Source organism: Polyodon spathula, chromosome 1, assembly GCF_017654505.1.
Source record: "Polyodon spathula isolate WHYD16114869_AA chromosome 1, ASM1765450v1, whole genome shotgun sequence".
Classification (NCBI taxonomy): Eukaryota; Metazoa; Chordata; class Actinopteri; order Acipenseriformes; family Polyodontidae; genus Polyodon; species Polyodon spathula.
Window position 1 is genome coordinate 40,536,636 of NC_054534.1, and position 14,536 is coordinate 40,551,171.

The following is a 14,536-nucleotide window of genomic DNA, read 5'->3' on the forward strand; positions in this document are numbered from 1 at the left end:
TATCTATCTACAGTTGTAGTCAACAGTTTACATACCCCAATGGAAATTTATAATTTATAACAAATTCTCAAAAACAAATGATTATAGGAAAAATATTTTATAGCAAAAGTTTTGCTTTTGTGGTTGATGAAAGAAAGTTACAAGAAATACATGTCTACAATTATTTATTTCAGCAATATTTTTGCAAAACTCCAAAAATGCTGTTCTTAAATAATTACACAATGTCTTTTCTCATAAACAGTTGAGGTTACTGTTGGGGCTCTTGTGGGTTAAGAATTTCATTCCATTAATTAATTCTATGGTCCAGAAAGAAAAAAATCACAAGATGAGTCTTCAGAGATCTTCATGGAATTTATCTCAAGAGACAGATACAAGAACAAGTTTGCATTTGCAATTTAGTTTTTGGTGCGTGGGTGAGACTAATTGCACAGGATATAGTATGGTAATTTATGACTTTGGTCTTAACAGTTTCTTGCTTCTCAAAGCTAATGTTTCCTAAGAGTTTGTGACAATAAATTAGCATAACAAACTGTGCCCTTCTGTCCTGTCTTTACAGGTACCTTTTGTATCTGCAGTTAAAGAGAGACATATTCCATGGACGCTTGCTTTGTTCCTTCTCTGATGCAGCATACTTGGGGGCCTGCATAGTGCAAGGTGAGTCTGGTGGCAGTGGCTAAGCCCCTAAAACTACAAGTACATGTAAAAAATAACTGATTGGTAGTTATGTTACATGGTTAATGTCAGTAAAAAATAAACACACGTTATCGTGAATCAATTAAAAATAAAAGACTGGCAGCTGGGCTGCCTCAGCAATTAGAACCAACAGCTTTAAATTGGACCTTGTTAAAGGATGTTTTTTGGCCTATTGGGTAAGCTTAACACCATCATTCTTAGCAGCCTCACTCAAAGTACAAGTTAGGTGACTATTTAAAACAGACAGGCTGTAAACAAATGCATTTATTTGGTAAAAAAAACAACCCATACACGTTTTAGATGTTTTACAGTCACATACTTTATTTATTTATTTGTTTGTTTAGTTACATTTTTATAGTGCCTTTAGCCAAGGCACTTTACAAGTTTAAACAAAATGGTACAATCAAGAAAAATGGATGAAAAAACAATGTTCGTTTATTGAGCTAGGGTGGGGAGACAGATTAGTTGCTTAAATGAAAGCAGAGGGTCAAAGGCTAGGTCAGGGTCAGGAAAGCAGGGTCATAACAGGTGGTCAGGGGCCAGAGGATGGGCTAGCAGCTGCATTCTATATAAGATAGTGACTTTGAGAATATGAGATTCAAAAGATGAATCAGAGTCCAATAAGTTCCCTAGATTTTTCATGTGTTTGTGGTAAATTGTCCAGTTGTAGTAATGCACTCTGATTCCATCTGAATTGCTCAAGGACTGCTGGCTCAGCTTTTAATTACAGAGCGCCTCAGATCATAATCTCCATTGTTTTGTTTCAGATGAGCTGGGGGATTATGAACCTGATGAACAGCCAGATGATTACATCACCGAGTTCAAGCTGTTCCCCAAACAGACGCAAAAACTAGAAAAGAAGATTGTGGAAATACATAAAAATGAACTCAGGTTTCTACAAACAGCTACTTGTAAAACAAAACAAATAAAAAGTAGAGATGTACATGTATCTGAATGTACAAGCACAGGTTAGGTACTGCCAGCAGCTGTGCTAGATGAAGTAAATGGGGAGGAAATAAAAAAAAGAAGCAATAGGTGATTTTCTATCTGTGTGGATTTGAGTGGATTATCACAGTTTGTGCTATTCTTGCTACAGTGCCTTTTGACACCTTGTTTGGCTGCAGGTACTCAGATTAGACCCTCCCCCTTCAGCCATGGCACTAATTGAACGGGCGACTGATTCATGGCAACAGATTTTTTACGGTTTATGCCCGATATCCACCTGTGTCCTGCTTCCAATGTATTAAATAGGAGAACCATTCTTAATCAACTTTAAATTATGCAATGACAGACTATTGTGTCTACCTTTGAAGCAAGTCTGTTATAAATGTTACCAAACCAGCAACACAGCTTTAAGCTAGCCTGGAAAGGAACCCCCCCCCCCCCCCCATCCATATAATGCAATTTTTTTGTTCTTTGTATTACACCTGGGAAAAGAGACGAATGAAAAATAAACAACAACCCTACTAAATCAACAGATGTATATTCTCTTTCTATGATTGATCGTAGACTTAACGTTCTGTGTTTGATTTTTCAGAGGTCAGAGTCCAGCTGTTGCTGAACTAAATCTTCTCCAGAGAGCACATTCTTTAGAAACCTATGGTGTTGACCCTCACCCATGCAAGGTAATTTACCTGTTGTCCAGCAATTGCTTATAAGCTGTATTTTGTCAGTACAGTGTCATGTAAATTCAAACTCCTTAGGTACAACAACAGTATAAAAAAGATGTATAAAATAGACTAACAATTTGCTGTTGTCAGTGTACTGTACATACGTGAGGTGGGCTTTTGTAGTGAAATGTAAAGAATATTGATTCAGAGTAATTTACCGATTCAGTAGAAAAAGTAATAATTAAGCCAGTGTGTGTATGTCCTAGTGCTACTGGTACTGAAATTTATCTTTGAAAAAATTATGTGTTCTTAACCACCATTACCTTGAGTAAAAGTCAAACCCACTGTAACCTCCCCGGCTAGAGACTTTGGCTATTGCTCAGGTCGGTTGACCTTTTATTCCATGGTAATGGTTGATCATTAGCGATGAAATCAAATATTCAAAATTACAATGCAAAACAAGAATAGACACTGTTGCTGTTCATGCTTGTTGTCCCTTTACATTATTTTATGCACTCCATGCAATGCAGGATGTGCTGTGGATTGATCTTTTCTTTGTTTTCTTTAGGATTTTACTGGCTCTACAGCTTTCTTAGGATTTACTGCCACAGGGTTTGTGGTTTTCCAGGGGAATAAGAGGATTCACTTATTAAAATGGTAATCACACTGACGTCTTATAAACCATCTTATTATGGTGTACAATGTGGGCGATGAGGAGCTCCTGTTAGCTTGTTAGTTCCTTTAAGCCTGTGCTCTCATATATGAAGTAGCTTGGTAAGTACCTGTGGGGACCCTAGGTGTCTGTTATACTCCCAGCTGTCAGATAAATAAAAAGCTATTCATCTCTTATCTCTTATGGGGTTGAGAACAAAATCACAGACAAATATTGAGAACAAAACCACAGACAAATAACCAATTACTCAAAGTTAAAATTATCGTGGATAGTGTCCAGTTTTTGCATAAATTCAATTTTCAAAACATGTTACGCTAATTCACTTAAAACCATTTTTGACCCCACATCAGCCCATACACGAATACATGCAGTATGTTTTAGTAAATCTGTACTTTCTCCATCCCCAACAGAGGATAATAATCAATTAATCCTTATTTTAAATAGCGCCTTTCATAGTGGACCACCATCACAAAGCACTTTACAAGATGCAATAACAACAAGAAAATCCATAAAAATACAAAAATGCATAATACATGATATACATTAAAAACAATGCATAATAGATTAAATACAGTTAAAAATGCATAACACATGATAATAGCATAGTACATGAAATAGTAGCAACAGCACAGCAGCTGCTAGCTTAAAGAGCATGAAAAGTAAGAAATAACCAGTGGGTCTTGAGAGTTGATTTAAAGCGAGCGACGGTGGGAGGATCACACACCAAAGCTGGGAGAGAGTTCCAAAGAATCAGAGCCATGAAGCAAAATGAGCATTCTCCAAGTGTGGTGCACTTTTGCTTAGGGATAACAAGCAGGCCAGAGATGGGGGACCTCAGCTTGCAGGCAGGGACATAGCGGGTCAGCACGTTGAGGGTATTGTAGGTGAGCAGGATAAGGGTCCTGCCAGCGACATTCTGAACTTGCTGCAGCTGCTTTATGGTGCGTGCCGGGAGACCACCATATAGAATTGCAGTAGTCAAATTGAGAGGATATAAATGCATGAGAAAGTGTCTGCATCTGGGAGGGAAAGGTAGGGACGGACTTTGGAGATGTTTTGAAGATGATAGAAGGAAGATTTGACCACAGAGGAGATGTGGGCCTCAAAGAAGAGGTTTCTGTCAGGAAGTACACCTAGGCTTCATACTGCGGGGGAAGGTAGCAGCAGACAGTTTCTGAAGTTCAGGGCAGCTATATTGAGATTCTTAAGTTGAGTTTTAGATCCTGCTAGAAGGAGTTCAGATTTGCTAGTGTTCAGCTGAAGAAAATTGGCAGACATCCAGGCCTCGATGTCTTGAATGCAAGATAAGAGCCGGACCATGGCAAAGGGGCTTCCAGGGTCAAGTTTTAAGTAGAGCTGGGTGTCATCAGTATAGGTACAGCTGTGTTGGTGGATGAGGTGACCCAAGGGAAGCATGTAGATATTGAACAGAAGGGTCCCAAGAACAGATCCTTGGGGGACACCACAAGTGACTGGGTTTGCGACACCACTGCATCCAGCATAGAAAACAGACTGCATGCGTCTGGATAGGTAAGAGGACATCCAGGAGAGAGTTCGTTCCAGAGTTCCAGAGATCCCAGCATACTTCTGAAGGCGGTCAAGAAGAGTGCCATGATCTATCGTGTCAAAAGCAGCTGTTGGGTCAAGGAAGACAAGCACAGAAGGAGCACCAGCACCAGCATCAGCGTTAAACAGGAGATTATTCACAGTCCGGAGCAGAGCAGTTTCAGTACTGTGGTGTGGCCGGAAACCAGACTAGAGATTCAAGCAGATTGTTATCCATGAGATGTTTCATCAGCTGACTGGCTATAACCATTTCAAGAGTTTTGGAGAGAAAAGGGAGATTGGAGATGGTACAGAAATTAAATAAGCCAGCCGGGTTGAGGGAAGGTTTTTTGAGTATTGCCATAACTCTGGCAAGTATAAGGGCAGGAGGAACCAAGCCAAAGTCTAGGGCCCAGCCCATAATGGAAAGAGCAAGATCAGAAGCACAGAGACGGACAAGGTTAGTTGGCCAAGGGTCCAGGGGGCACGTGGCAGTAGTTGATTTCAACAGTAGGTCTGAGACATCAGCAATGTAGAAAGGAGAGAAGGATGAGTGGGCAGGAGGGGCAACCGGAGAAGAGTTTTCAAGTAGTAAACTGGGTTTGTGGCAGGAGAGCGTAGAATAGATGTTGTCAATTTTGTTCCGAAAGAAAGAGGAGAAAAGAGGTAAGAGAAGAGGATGAATGGGAGAACATTGGGTTTTTCGTGTATCATAATTATGATTTCAGAGAAGTACTTCACCCTGGTTGCGGTGAGAGCACGTCTGTAGCTCATGAGATGGTCAGTCCCAATCTCTCTGTGAACGATTAGTCCAGATGACCACCACATGCTCTCAAGCTTGTGGCAGGCAGACTTAAGCACTCGAAGTTCGAGGGTGTACCATGGGCAGTTTTGATCTTTCTTGACGGCTCTATTTGTAATCGGGGCAACTGTGTCGGTGGTATGAGTAAGGGTGGCGTTGTAGATGGTCACCGCATCATCAGCTGAGTTAGAGGGGATGAAGAGACACATTCCGAGAGTTTCAGAGGATTCAGCAGATTCTTGGGATGGAAAGAGATAACAGTATCAATAGCAGAGGAAGGAGCAAGGAGATTAATATTAGCAGTGATTAAGAAATGGTCAGAGAGAGATATGTCTGAGACGGAGAGATTGGAGCAAGACCCCTGGTGATGAACAGATCCAGGTTGTGTCCTCGGGTGTGAGTGGGGACATTGACAGATTGAGAGAGTCCAAGACAGTCCAGAAGCATGTTGAAGTCGGTCACTAGGGAGGAGGAAGGTAAGTCAACATGAATGTTGAAGTCACCTAGGAGTAGGAGTTTGTCAGTTGAAGTGCAGATGAGGGAGAGGAATTCTGAAAACTCTGCAGTAAAAGCAAAGTTGTTCTTAGGTGGACGGTAGATAACAGTAAGGGTGAGGGACATGGGAGAGGGGAGCTTGATGGCGAGATGCTCAAATGAAGAAAAGGCAGGCAAAGAAATAACTGAGGAAGAGAGCAGAGAATTTGCAATAACAGCCGTGCCCCCTGTCCAGTGAGGTTAGGTTTTTCAAAGAGGGAGTAGTCCTTTGGGGTGGCTAGATGCAGTGAGTGCATGTTGTTTACAGAGTGCCAGGTTTCAGCTAGACAGAGAAGATCAAGGTTGGTATCAGTTATAAGGAGATTTTCAGGTTTGTAGCAGGCAGAGTAGGGGGAGAAGGGGTTAGTAAAGGTATTTACCAGTGTTCATTCTTGGAGAGGAGAACTAACAAGTTAGTTGTCAGAGTAGGAATGCAGCCTCTAATAGCTGTTGGAGAGATTTGGTAAAGATACTCGCTCCACCTGTCCTCTCTCTGACTACCCACAGCTCAGACTGCTTTTGGACATGTGGTCCTTAGACAGTTGGAACTGAGAATGCCTGGTGTTCTAAGACATTGCTTGCCATTTTATGCTATCCTGTAGGCTTGGCGCCGTATACTTGAGACACGTTTCTAATCGGCAACCCAATTCAACACAGACCAGCACACAAAGGAAATCTAAATTACAGTTTTTAAGTGCAGTCTAGTTACTTTAGCAATCAATGATTTAAACTATTAAATTAACTGTAATTCACTTATGTAATCACTTATGTAATCAAAGTTACATTATTGGTGCCTGCCATCTGTATCTCTAAAAGGGTACTGCTTTCACTTCAATGTAGTTACATTTGACAACAAACTCAAATTAACTTGTTCTAAAAACTGTTTTAGTGAATTGGGGCTTTATTTTTTTTATTATGTAGCACTAATGGACATGTATTTTGCACCTATAGATGTATAACTTTTGCAGTTGATCTATTGTGTAAATTCAGAAACATGATTTTACAAATAATTTTAGTATCAGTCATTCGTCTTTAAGCAAATACAGTCTGATGAGGTGATGTTTTGGAGGGCAACATAGGGTCTGTATCTCAAGCATCTCAAAGTCACTGTTTAACAACCCTGATTAGGGAATATGCTGCACCTTTGTTTACTGAATATTTCATATGAATTTAATGGCGCTGCTTAAATGTTCTTTGTCATTACTGTTTGCACAAGCTAAAATACTGGTCCACAGTAGTTTAAACTTCAGTGTAGAATATGCAGGTATCTCAAAGACCACATTATGTGTCATAGTTCAAACTTATTCCAATGATCCAGCTGCAGTCTGAACATGTGACACACAGCAAAAGCACTGTGGTGCTGTATTTTGATGTGCATACCCTAAAAAGTTCAATTATAGGTGACTGTCACAAAGACGGCTGCAGCGGGTGACGTCAGACCAGAAACAGGAACCGACTCAGAACACAGGTTTTTGAATGGTGAAGGGGCTGATGCACAGTTTAATAATTAAATAGATAACTAATAAAAGGTTTTTAACAAAAACAGCACATGGCACGTGAGGCCAAAATAAACAGACAAACAAAACGGACTAACACTTAAACAAACAGTGGACTAACAAACACAGTGAGTGAAAACAACGGTTATATATATTTTACTTTGTTTACTTTTCTCGTTTTTAATTCTCTTCTCTCCAGACCCATTCTGCACTCACCGAACACACAACCCTGAGTGAGTCAAAACATGCTGCTTTTATGCAGCTGTACCGAGACTCGACTGCTAATGAATCATTCAATCGGAGCCGCGGTACAACTGCACGGGAAGTGAATAACGTGCAATTCCCCGTGCTCACATATTATTACATTTTACCTGCATGTGAAGTGCTGGGCAATCCTCGTGCCTAAATACAAATATACATATACATATTAAACACACTATTTAACAATGTTACACAGACCCATTTATATCCCGTGTACCAATGACTATACACCAACATTAACATACAACATATAACACAAAATACACACATGGGTGGGCACTTTGCCACAGTGACCAGTAAAGATTTTTTAGTTAGTGCTCCTTTACATTTTAACCACCAGCTATGGCCCAATTGCAGTTTTCACAGCTTCTGCTTGGTTGTCTTATTGTGAAATACTGTGCCAGTTTAACAGCATCATTTATAAACGTTTCAAAATCCTTTCATTAAGTAAATAGTTGCTATTTACACAGTACAAGGAGTATTGAAATTGATAAAGATGAATCAGTTATTGCTGCATCCAATAATATTTAAATAGTCAGGAAGAAATTTGGTTTGACAGCATCTGTTTTTGATTCTAGGGCTGATGTCAGCAAATTGAAATTCGAAGCGAAGACATTTTACATTATAGGCATTCAGAAAGAGGTAAGCTAAAGCCATGTATCAAGCTTATATATATATATAGTATTTATTTAGAAGATTGTTCACTTTCTAAATGTTCTGAAATGTGTTTGATTTAGAGCAGATTATTTATACACCATTGTTGTTGTTAACAATTCTTCTTATTATTGTGTCTGTAACCAGGGTTTGTTTACCAGTTATGCATTATTAGTCTATAAGAAATCCAAGGGTCAAGTGTCTTTAACCACCAGTTACAATAGTAATTCACAAAGGGCCTCCTTTATGAAAGGGCACTAAATTTGGAGTTAGCACGCACATAAAGTAGTGAGCCTAACGTGCGTGATAAATCTAAATTTACTGCCCTATTTACTAACAGAAAATGCATTAAAATATGTGAAGAGTATTTGGCTAATTTACACACCATACCATGCACACTACATGCATTGTGAGTGATAATTTAATGTGCATGATAATGCCACAGACCGTGATATAAAAAGCCCCAGCTGTATAGGCGTATCTTTTGGTCACTGGCTTATAGTGAAAGGTGGAGGTCCCATACAATCACCAAAAATGAGCCATCAACAAACACAGCAGTCAGCAGGGGGCAGGCAGAGGCAACGTAAAGTGAAACTGCACTGCTTACCTTTTAATTTTAACATGTATTCATTGTCTCATGTAAAAAAAGAAAAAACAGCCTTTTCCTTTCTCCTTTAATGCATATACAATAAAAGTCATATTGTGCAATGGCATATTTTTCTTTTTGTTCTGCTTACTTGAGAAATATTGATTGATGAGGCATACCCTCAATTCTCTTCCTTCTCGGCATTGCCGCCCTGCAGAGGCTAGATGAATCGGGGTGACAGTGCTATGTGAGTACAATCGATAGCACACATCCTGTAAACTTGTCCTCTGTCTGGGAAATTTAATATAATTCCCTGTGAGCTTTAGCAGGGTTTTTTCTTTTTGTAAATTGCTGTTTATTAAATAGGTTGCAGTTTAAGCTGAATGACATAGTTTTAAATAAATAGCTAATATTATTTAAAAAGCAGGGGTGTCAAACATACGGCCTGCGGGGCAATTTTTGGTGGCACGGCCATTGGTTTCTAAAATTGCATTGATATACTGTATCATTTTGGAATTTTTTAATAAAACAACCTGCCTCTTTAATATAACATGCCTATTCAACATGTGCAGTGTGCATTGTATGAGTGACATTTCCATTAAGCCAAACACAGCTCAAAGATGTAGTAAAATAGCCAATAAAATTGCACATGGATCCATTTCCTCACACGCATGTGTAACAGCACAGAACACATAATTTTGATTAGGATAGCAAAGCGAAGGCATGCTTAAACTATTTATTTTACATAGTGTAAAATTTTAAATCAGTAGCCAAAAAGTAACTGGAGATGTCACGGAATCGAAAGGTGGAGGTGGAACACAGAAGATTCCAAAATCGTTAACCAGATGATGATTTGTTCAATAAATAATTTTGACGGCAAGGCAATATGTCTGATTTGCAGTGCAAAGGTTGCAGTTATGAAAGATTATAACATACACCGTTACTATGACGTGCTGCACAAAGCAACCTATTTTGAGTTTACTGAAAGCTATGGAGTCAATGAGGTTTTTCTGAAAATGAGAAGAAAAAATTATAGTGCTGTGGATGCCATGAATATCACAACCACAGAAAAGGACTTTTTTAAACTTCAAGAAGCCATGGAAACTGCAGAATTACCTTTGAAGAAACTAACTGGGATTACAACAGAGTGTGCACCATATATAACTCGACAAAAGGCTAGCAGAATGCTGGAAAAAATTAAAGAAAGAAATGCAGAAGTACCCATTTTCTTACACTGGATTCTGCATCAACAGGCATTGTGTGAAAAAGTTGCAGAATTAGAACATGTAATGAGCATTGTTATCAAGTGTGCAAGAAAAGAAGTGCCAAGTGTCTGAACAGAAGTCATAAAAAGGTACATTTCAAAGTGGTACTGTTTACTATTTCACATTTTCACAGCTTGTCGGTATCTTTTTTTTCGGTGCTGTTAAAAACGTAATATTTTGGAATGTAAGATAAATGTTGAGACAGCATTATCTACTCTGATAGCTTTTTTTTTTTTTTTACTGCGTGAGATTTGTTTTGAAATAAAATACTCTTCTATTTCCTCCATTATATTACATTTGTGTTATTGAGTTTTTTGTCAGTGTTCTAGGAAAGCTGCTTCTACTTATATCTGCCTATTTCTGTACTATAAAATATATTAAGTAGTATGTTGATTAATTGATTGAAACCGTGCCTGCATACTTATTTATGACTAGGAATCTTTTTTTTTTTTTTTTTTTTTTACATTGCGGCCAACCAAGTGAACAGTCTTAATTTAAATGCCCCTTGCTGCCAGATTTTTTTATAACCATGTAATTCAGCAAGATGTATTTATTTCGTGTTAGTGAATCAGTGAATCAGACGAACAAATCTGGTTAATTGATTCATTAAATTGAACGAATCAAACTAAATGAGTAAGTAAAAAGAATCGAACTGCACATCACTAGTTTTCAGGCAAGAAAAATAGCATGCCTATCAGTGGTTAAAGCCTGGTTTCCATACGCACTAATACGTGATCACTTTAATGAGCGCACTAAAATTAGCGTCCTTTAGTCAATACCATATGAATACATCTCATTATTTCATTATTCTGAGCTGGATGCTCATTTAAATACATCAGCATGCATCAGAGAAAGAATGAATCTTGGATATAAATCTCCCTCCCGACCTGTGAGGGCACTGTGTAAATGAAACTGTGTGCCCCGGACTGGATGGTCTGACAATTCATTCCAGGGAAAGGTGGAAGACGGCCATCTAGAAAGGGGGTGGAGCTATGGTACAACAAGTAATCCCCCGAGAAGGGAAGCAATGTGGCAACCGTGGACTGGAGGAGAAACAGCTGCACTCTCTAACCAGATGCTGGGCGATCTGTTCCTTTGTTATGGTTAACAACGAACTGGTAAAGGAAAACTATTAGCATACCCTGAGTGTTTTGTTTGTTTGTCATGTCTAATTATATTTGTTTGTTCTTGTTAGGCGGTTAACACAATCCGGAGCTATTGTTTAAGGCCAGCACCAAACCCGGACAACACTTCACCACTGTGCACGAATAAATTGTATTTCACAATTTATTCGTTTCACTTGCACGGTAGCACTCACTGTGGAGTTAGCACTCATCGTGTGTGTGTCTTGTGTGTATTTAATACTGTGTTTATTATTTCGGGACTGTAACCCGTGTTTAACAATGCAGTGCACATTGTTGTGTATTGCCTGGGATTGTCATTTACGGTCTTAACAACCTGGACTAGAAACAGGATAAAAATAAACAAATAATTGTTTCACAATGAACTTAGGTGTTTGTCATTCCTTGAGCACTGTATCACCTCTACACCTGTGCACTGCAACTCACTTGGCCACAGCATTACAATAAAAATCACATATTCATTCTGACTACCATAGTATGAAGCACTAAATTTAGTGCACGCCATAAAATGCCAAGTATTGCAGGAGATAATTAATAAAATTGCAACAGTAAAAACGGAAATCTTTAACGTGCACACTAATTGCAATTATCGCGCACCATAAAATTTAGTGTCCTTTCGTAAATGAGGCCCTTAATCTATGTGTAATAATGACATATCCAAGTCATGTGCTACAAAGTAGAGCTGGTATTTAGTAATTATATTTTACCCACAAATATAATTACCTGTAATGTTTTAGAGTGTGTATGATGATGTTTTCCATGTTGTTTTTATTTCATTCTATAAAATGAATGATTCGTTTATATTACAGATCTCTTTCAAGGGCAGGATGCAATGTAATAAACTGGTGGGTCAGAGATTCTTGAAGGCCTAATAGCCTCCATAGCCCCTTGGTTCAATCAAATGACATTTTCAAGAGTGGAACTACAGTAGAAAGCTACCAACCAAACTCATATGTCTGAAAATGTAACAGTTTGAGCTACTAAGGAATTGCATTGTACCTAAAGAGCAACTTGTTACAGGTGTGAAATATCAGTTGTCTTAACCAACAAGAATTATATATATATATATATATATATATATATATATATATATATATATATATATATATATATATATATACACACACACAGTGCCTTGCAAAAGTATTCAGACCCCTGACCAATTCTCTCATATTACTGAATTACAAATGGCACATTGAAATTTCATTCTGTTCGATATTTTATTTTAAAACACTTAAACTCAAAATCAATTATTGTAAGGTGACATTAGTTTTAAGTTGGGAAATATTTTTAAAAAAAATAAAAAACTGAAATATCTTGCTTGCATAAGTATTCAACCCCCACACATTAATATTTGGTAGGGCCACCTTTCGCTGCAATAACAGCTTTAAGTCTTTTGGGGTAAGTATGTACCAGCTTTGCACACAGTGTTGGAGTGATTTTGGCCCATTCTTCTTAGCAGATTTGTTCCAGGTTATTCAGTTTGGTTGGACGACGCTTGTGGACCGCAATTTTCAAATAGTGCCACAGATTCTCAGTGGGATTGAGATCAGGACTTTGACTGGGCCACTGTGGGACATTCACCTTTTTGTTCTTGAGCCACTCCAATGTTGCTTTGGCCTTGTGCTTGGGATCATTGTCCTGCTGAAAGGTGAATTTCCTCCCAAGCTTCAGTTTTTTAGCGGACTGAAGCAGATTCTCTTGCAATATTTTCCTGTATTTTGCTCCATCCATTCTTCCTTCAATTGTAACAAGATGCCCAGTCCCTGCTGATGAGAAGCATCCCCACAGCATGATGCTGCCACCACCATACTTCACTGTAGGGATGGTGTGTCTTGAGGCATGGGCAGTGTTAGGTTTGCGCCACACATAGCGCTTTGAGTAGTGGCCAAAAAGCTCTATCTTGGTCTCCTGACCACAAAACCTTTTCCCACATTGCAGCTGGTTCACTCTCATGCTTTCTGGCAAACTCCAGACGTGCTTTCAGATGGTACTTTTTGAGTAACAGCTTCTTTCTTGCCACCCTCCCATACAGGCCAGTGTTATGCAGAGCTCTTGATATGGTTGACTGGTGCACCATTACTCCACTCCCAGCCACTGAACTCTGTAGCTCCTTCAAAGTGATTGTTGGCCTCTCTGTGGCTTCTCTCACAAGTCTCCTTCTTGTTTGAGCGCTGAGTTTTGAGGGACGGCCTTTTCTTGGCAGTGCCTGGGTGGTGTGATGCAGCTTCCACTTCCTGATTATTGATCCAACTGTGCTCACTGGGATATCCAAACACTTGGATATTATTTTGTACCCTTTCCCTAATCTATGCATTTGTATTACTTTATCTCTAACTTCTGTAGAATGCTCTTTGGTCTTCATTTTCCTTCAGATTCACAGCCTTACCAATGATCCTTCAACAGTGGGGTTTTTATCCAGAAAATGTGACAGCAACTTTAATGGTTCACAGGTGGAGGCCAATGGTAAGGTAATTGTGTCCTCGTTAGGGCAATTTCTTTCATTGGTGCAAACTGGGAGCTTCCACAGCACAGGGGTTGAATACTTATGCAAGCAAGATATTTCAGTTTTTTATTTTTCTTAAAAATATTTCCCAACATAAAACCAATGTCACCTTACAATAACTGATTCTGAGTTTCAGTGTTTAAAAATAAAATATCAAACAGAATGAAATTTCAATGTACCATTTGTAATTCGGTAATATGAGAAAATTGGTCAGGGGTCTGAATACTTTTGCAAGACACTATATATATATATATATATATATATATATATATATATATATATATATATATATATATATATATATATATATATATATATATATAGACACGCACACACACACACACACTGGGTGTACAAAACATTAGGAACACCTCCCCAATATTGAGTTGCACCTCCTTTTATCCTCAGAACAGCCTCACTTCGTCGGGGCATGGTCTGTACAAGGTGTTGAAAGCGCTTCACAGAGAGGCTGGCCCATGTTGACTCCAATGCTTCCCACAGTTGTGTCAAGTTGGCTGGTAGTGGATATCTACCCCGAATAGTTGGGTAGGCCACTGCAGTAAGCTGAATTCACTGTCATGTTCGCGGAACCATTCCTGGACAATCCTAGCCTTGTGGCATGGGGCATTATCCTGCTGAAAAAATCCATTAGCAGATGGATACACTGCTGCCATGAAGGGATGCATCTGATTGGCAATGATGTTCAGATATCCTGTGGCATTCAAATGTTGCTCCACTTTTATCAAGGGGCCCAATGTGTGCTATGAAA

The 14,536-nt window shown here is 38.9% G+C and overlaps 1 protein-coding gene across 1 annotated transcript in view; it reads left to right on the forward strand.

Moving 5' to 3' along the window:
* The window catches only part of LOC121318768 (FERM domain-containing protein 3-like), a 136,397-nt gene that overhangs the window by 92,926 nt on the left and 28,935 nt on the right, over positions 1 to 14,536 (forward strand). The window contains exons 5-9 of the mRNA XM_041255806.1: positions 557 to 654; positions 1,461 to 1,584; positions 2,231 to 2,318; positions 2,872 to 2,960; positions 8,193 to 8,256. Of these exons, the coding sequence (XP_041111740.1) occupies positions 557 to 654; positions 1,461 to 1,584; positions 2,231 to 2,318; positions 2,872 to 2,960; positions 8,193 to 8,256 (463 nt within the window). The remainder of the gene's footprint in view (positions 1 to 556; positions 655 to 1,460; positions 1,585 to 2,230; positions 2,319 to 2,871; positions 2,961 to 8,192; positions 8,257 to 14,536) is intronic.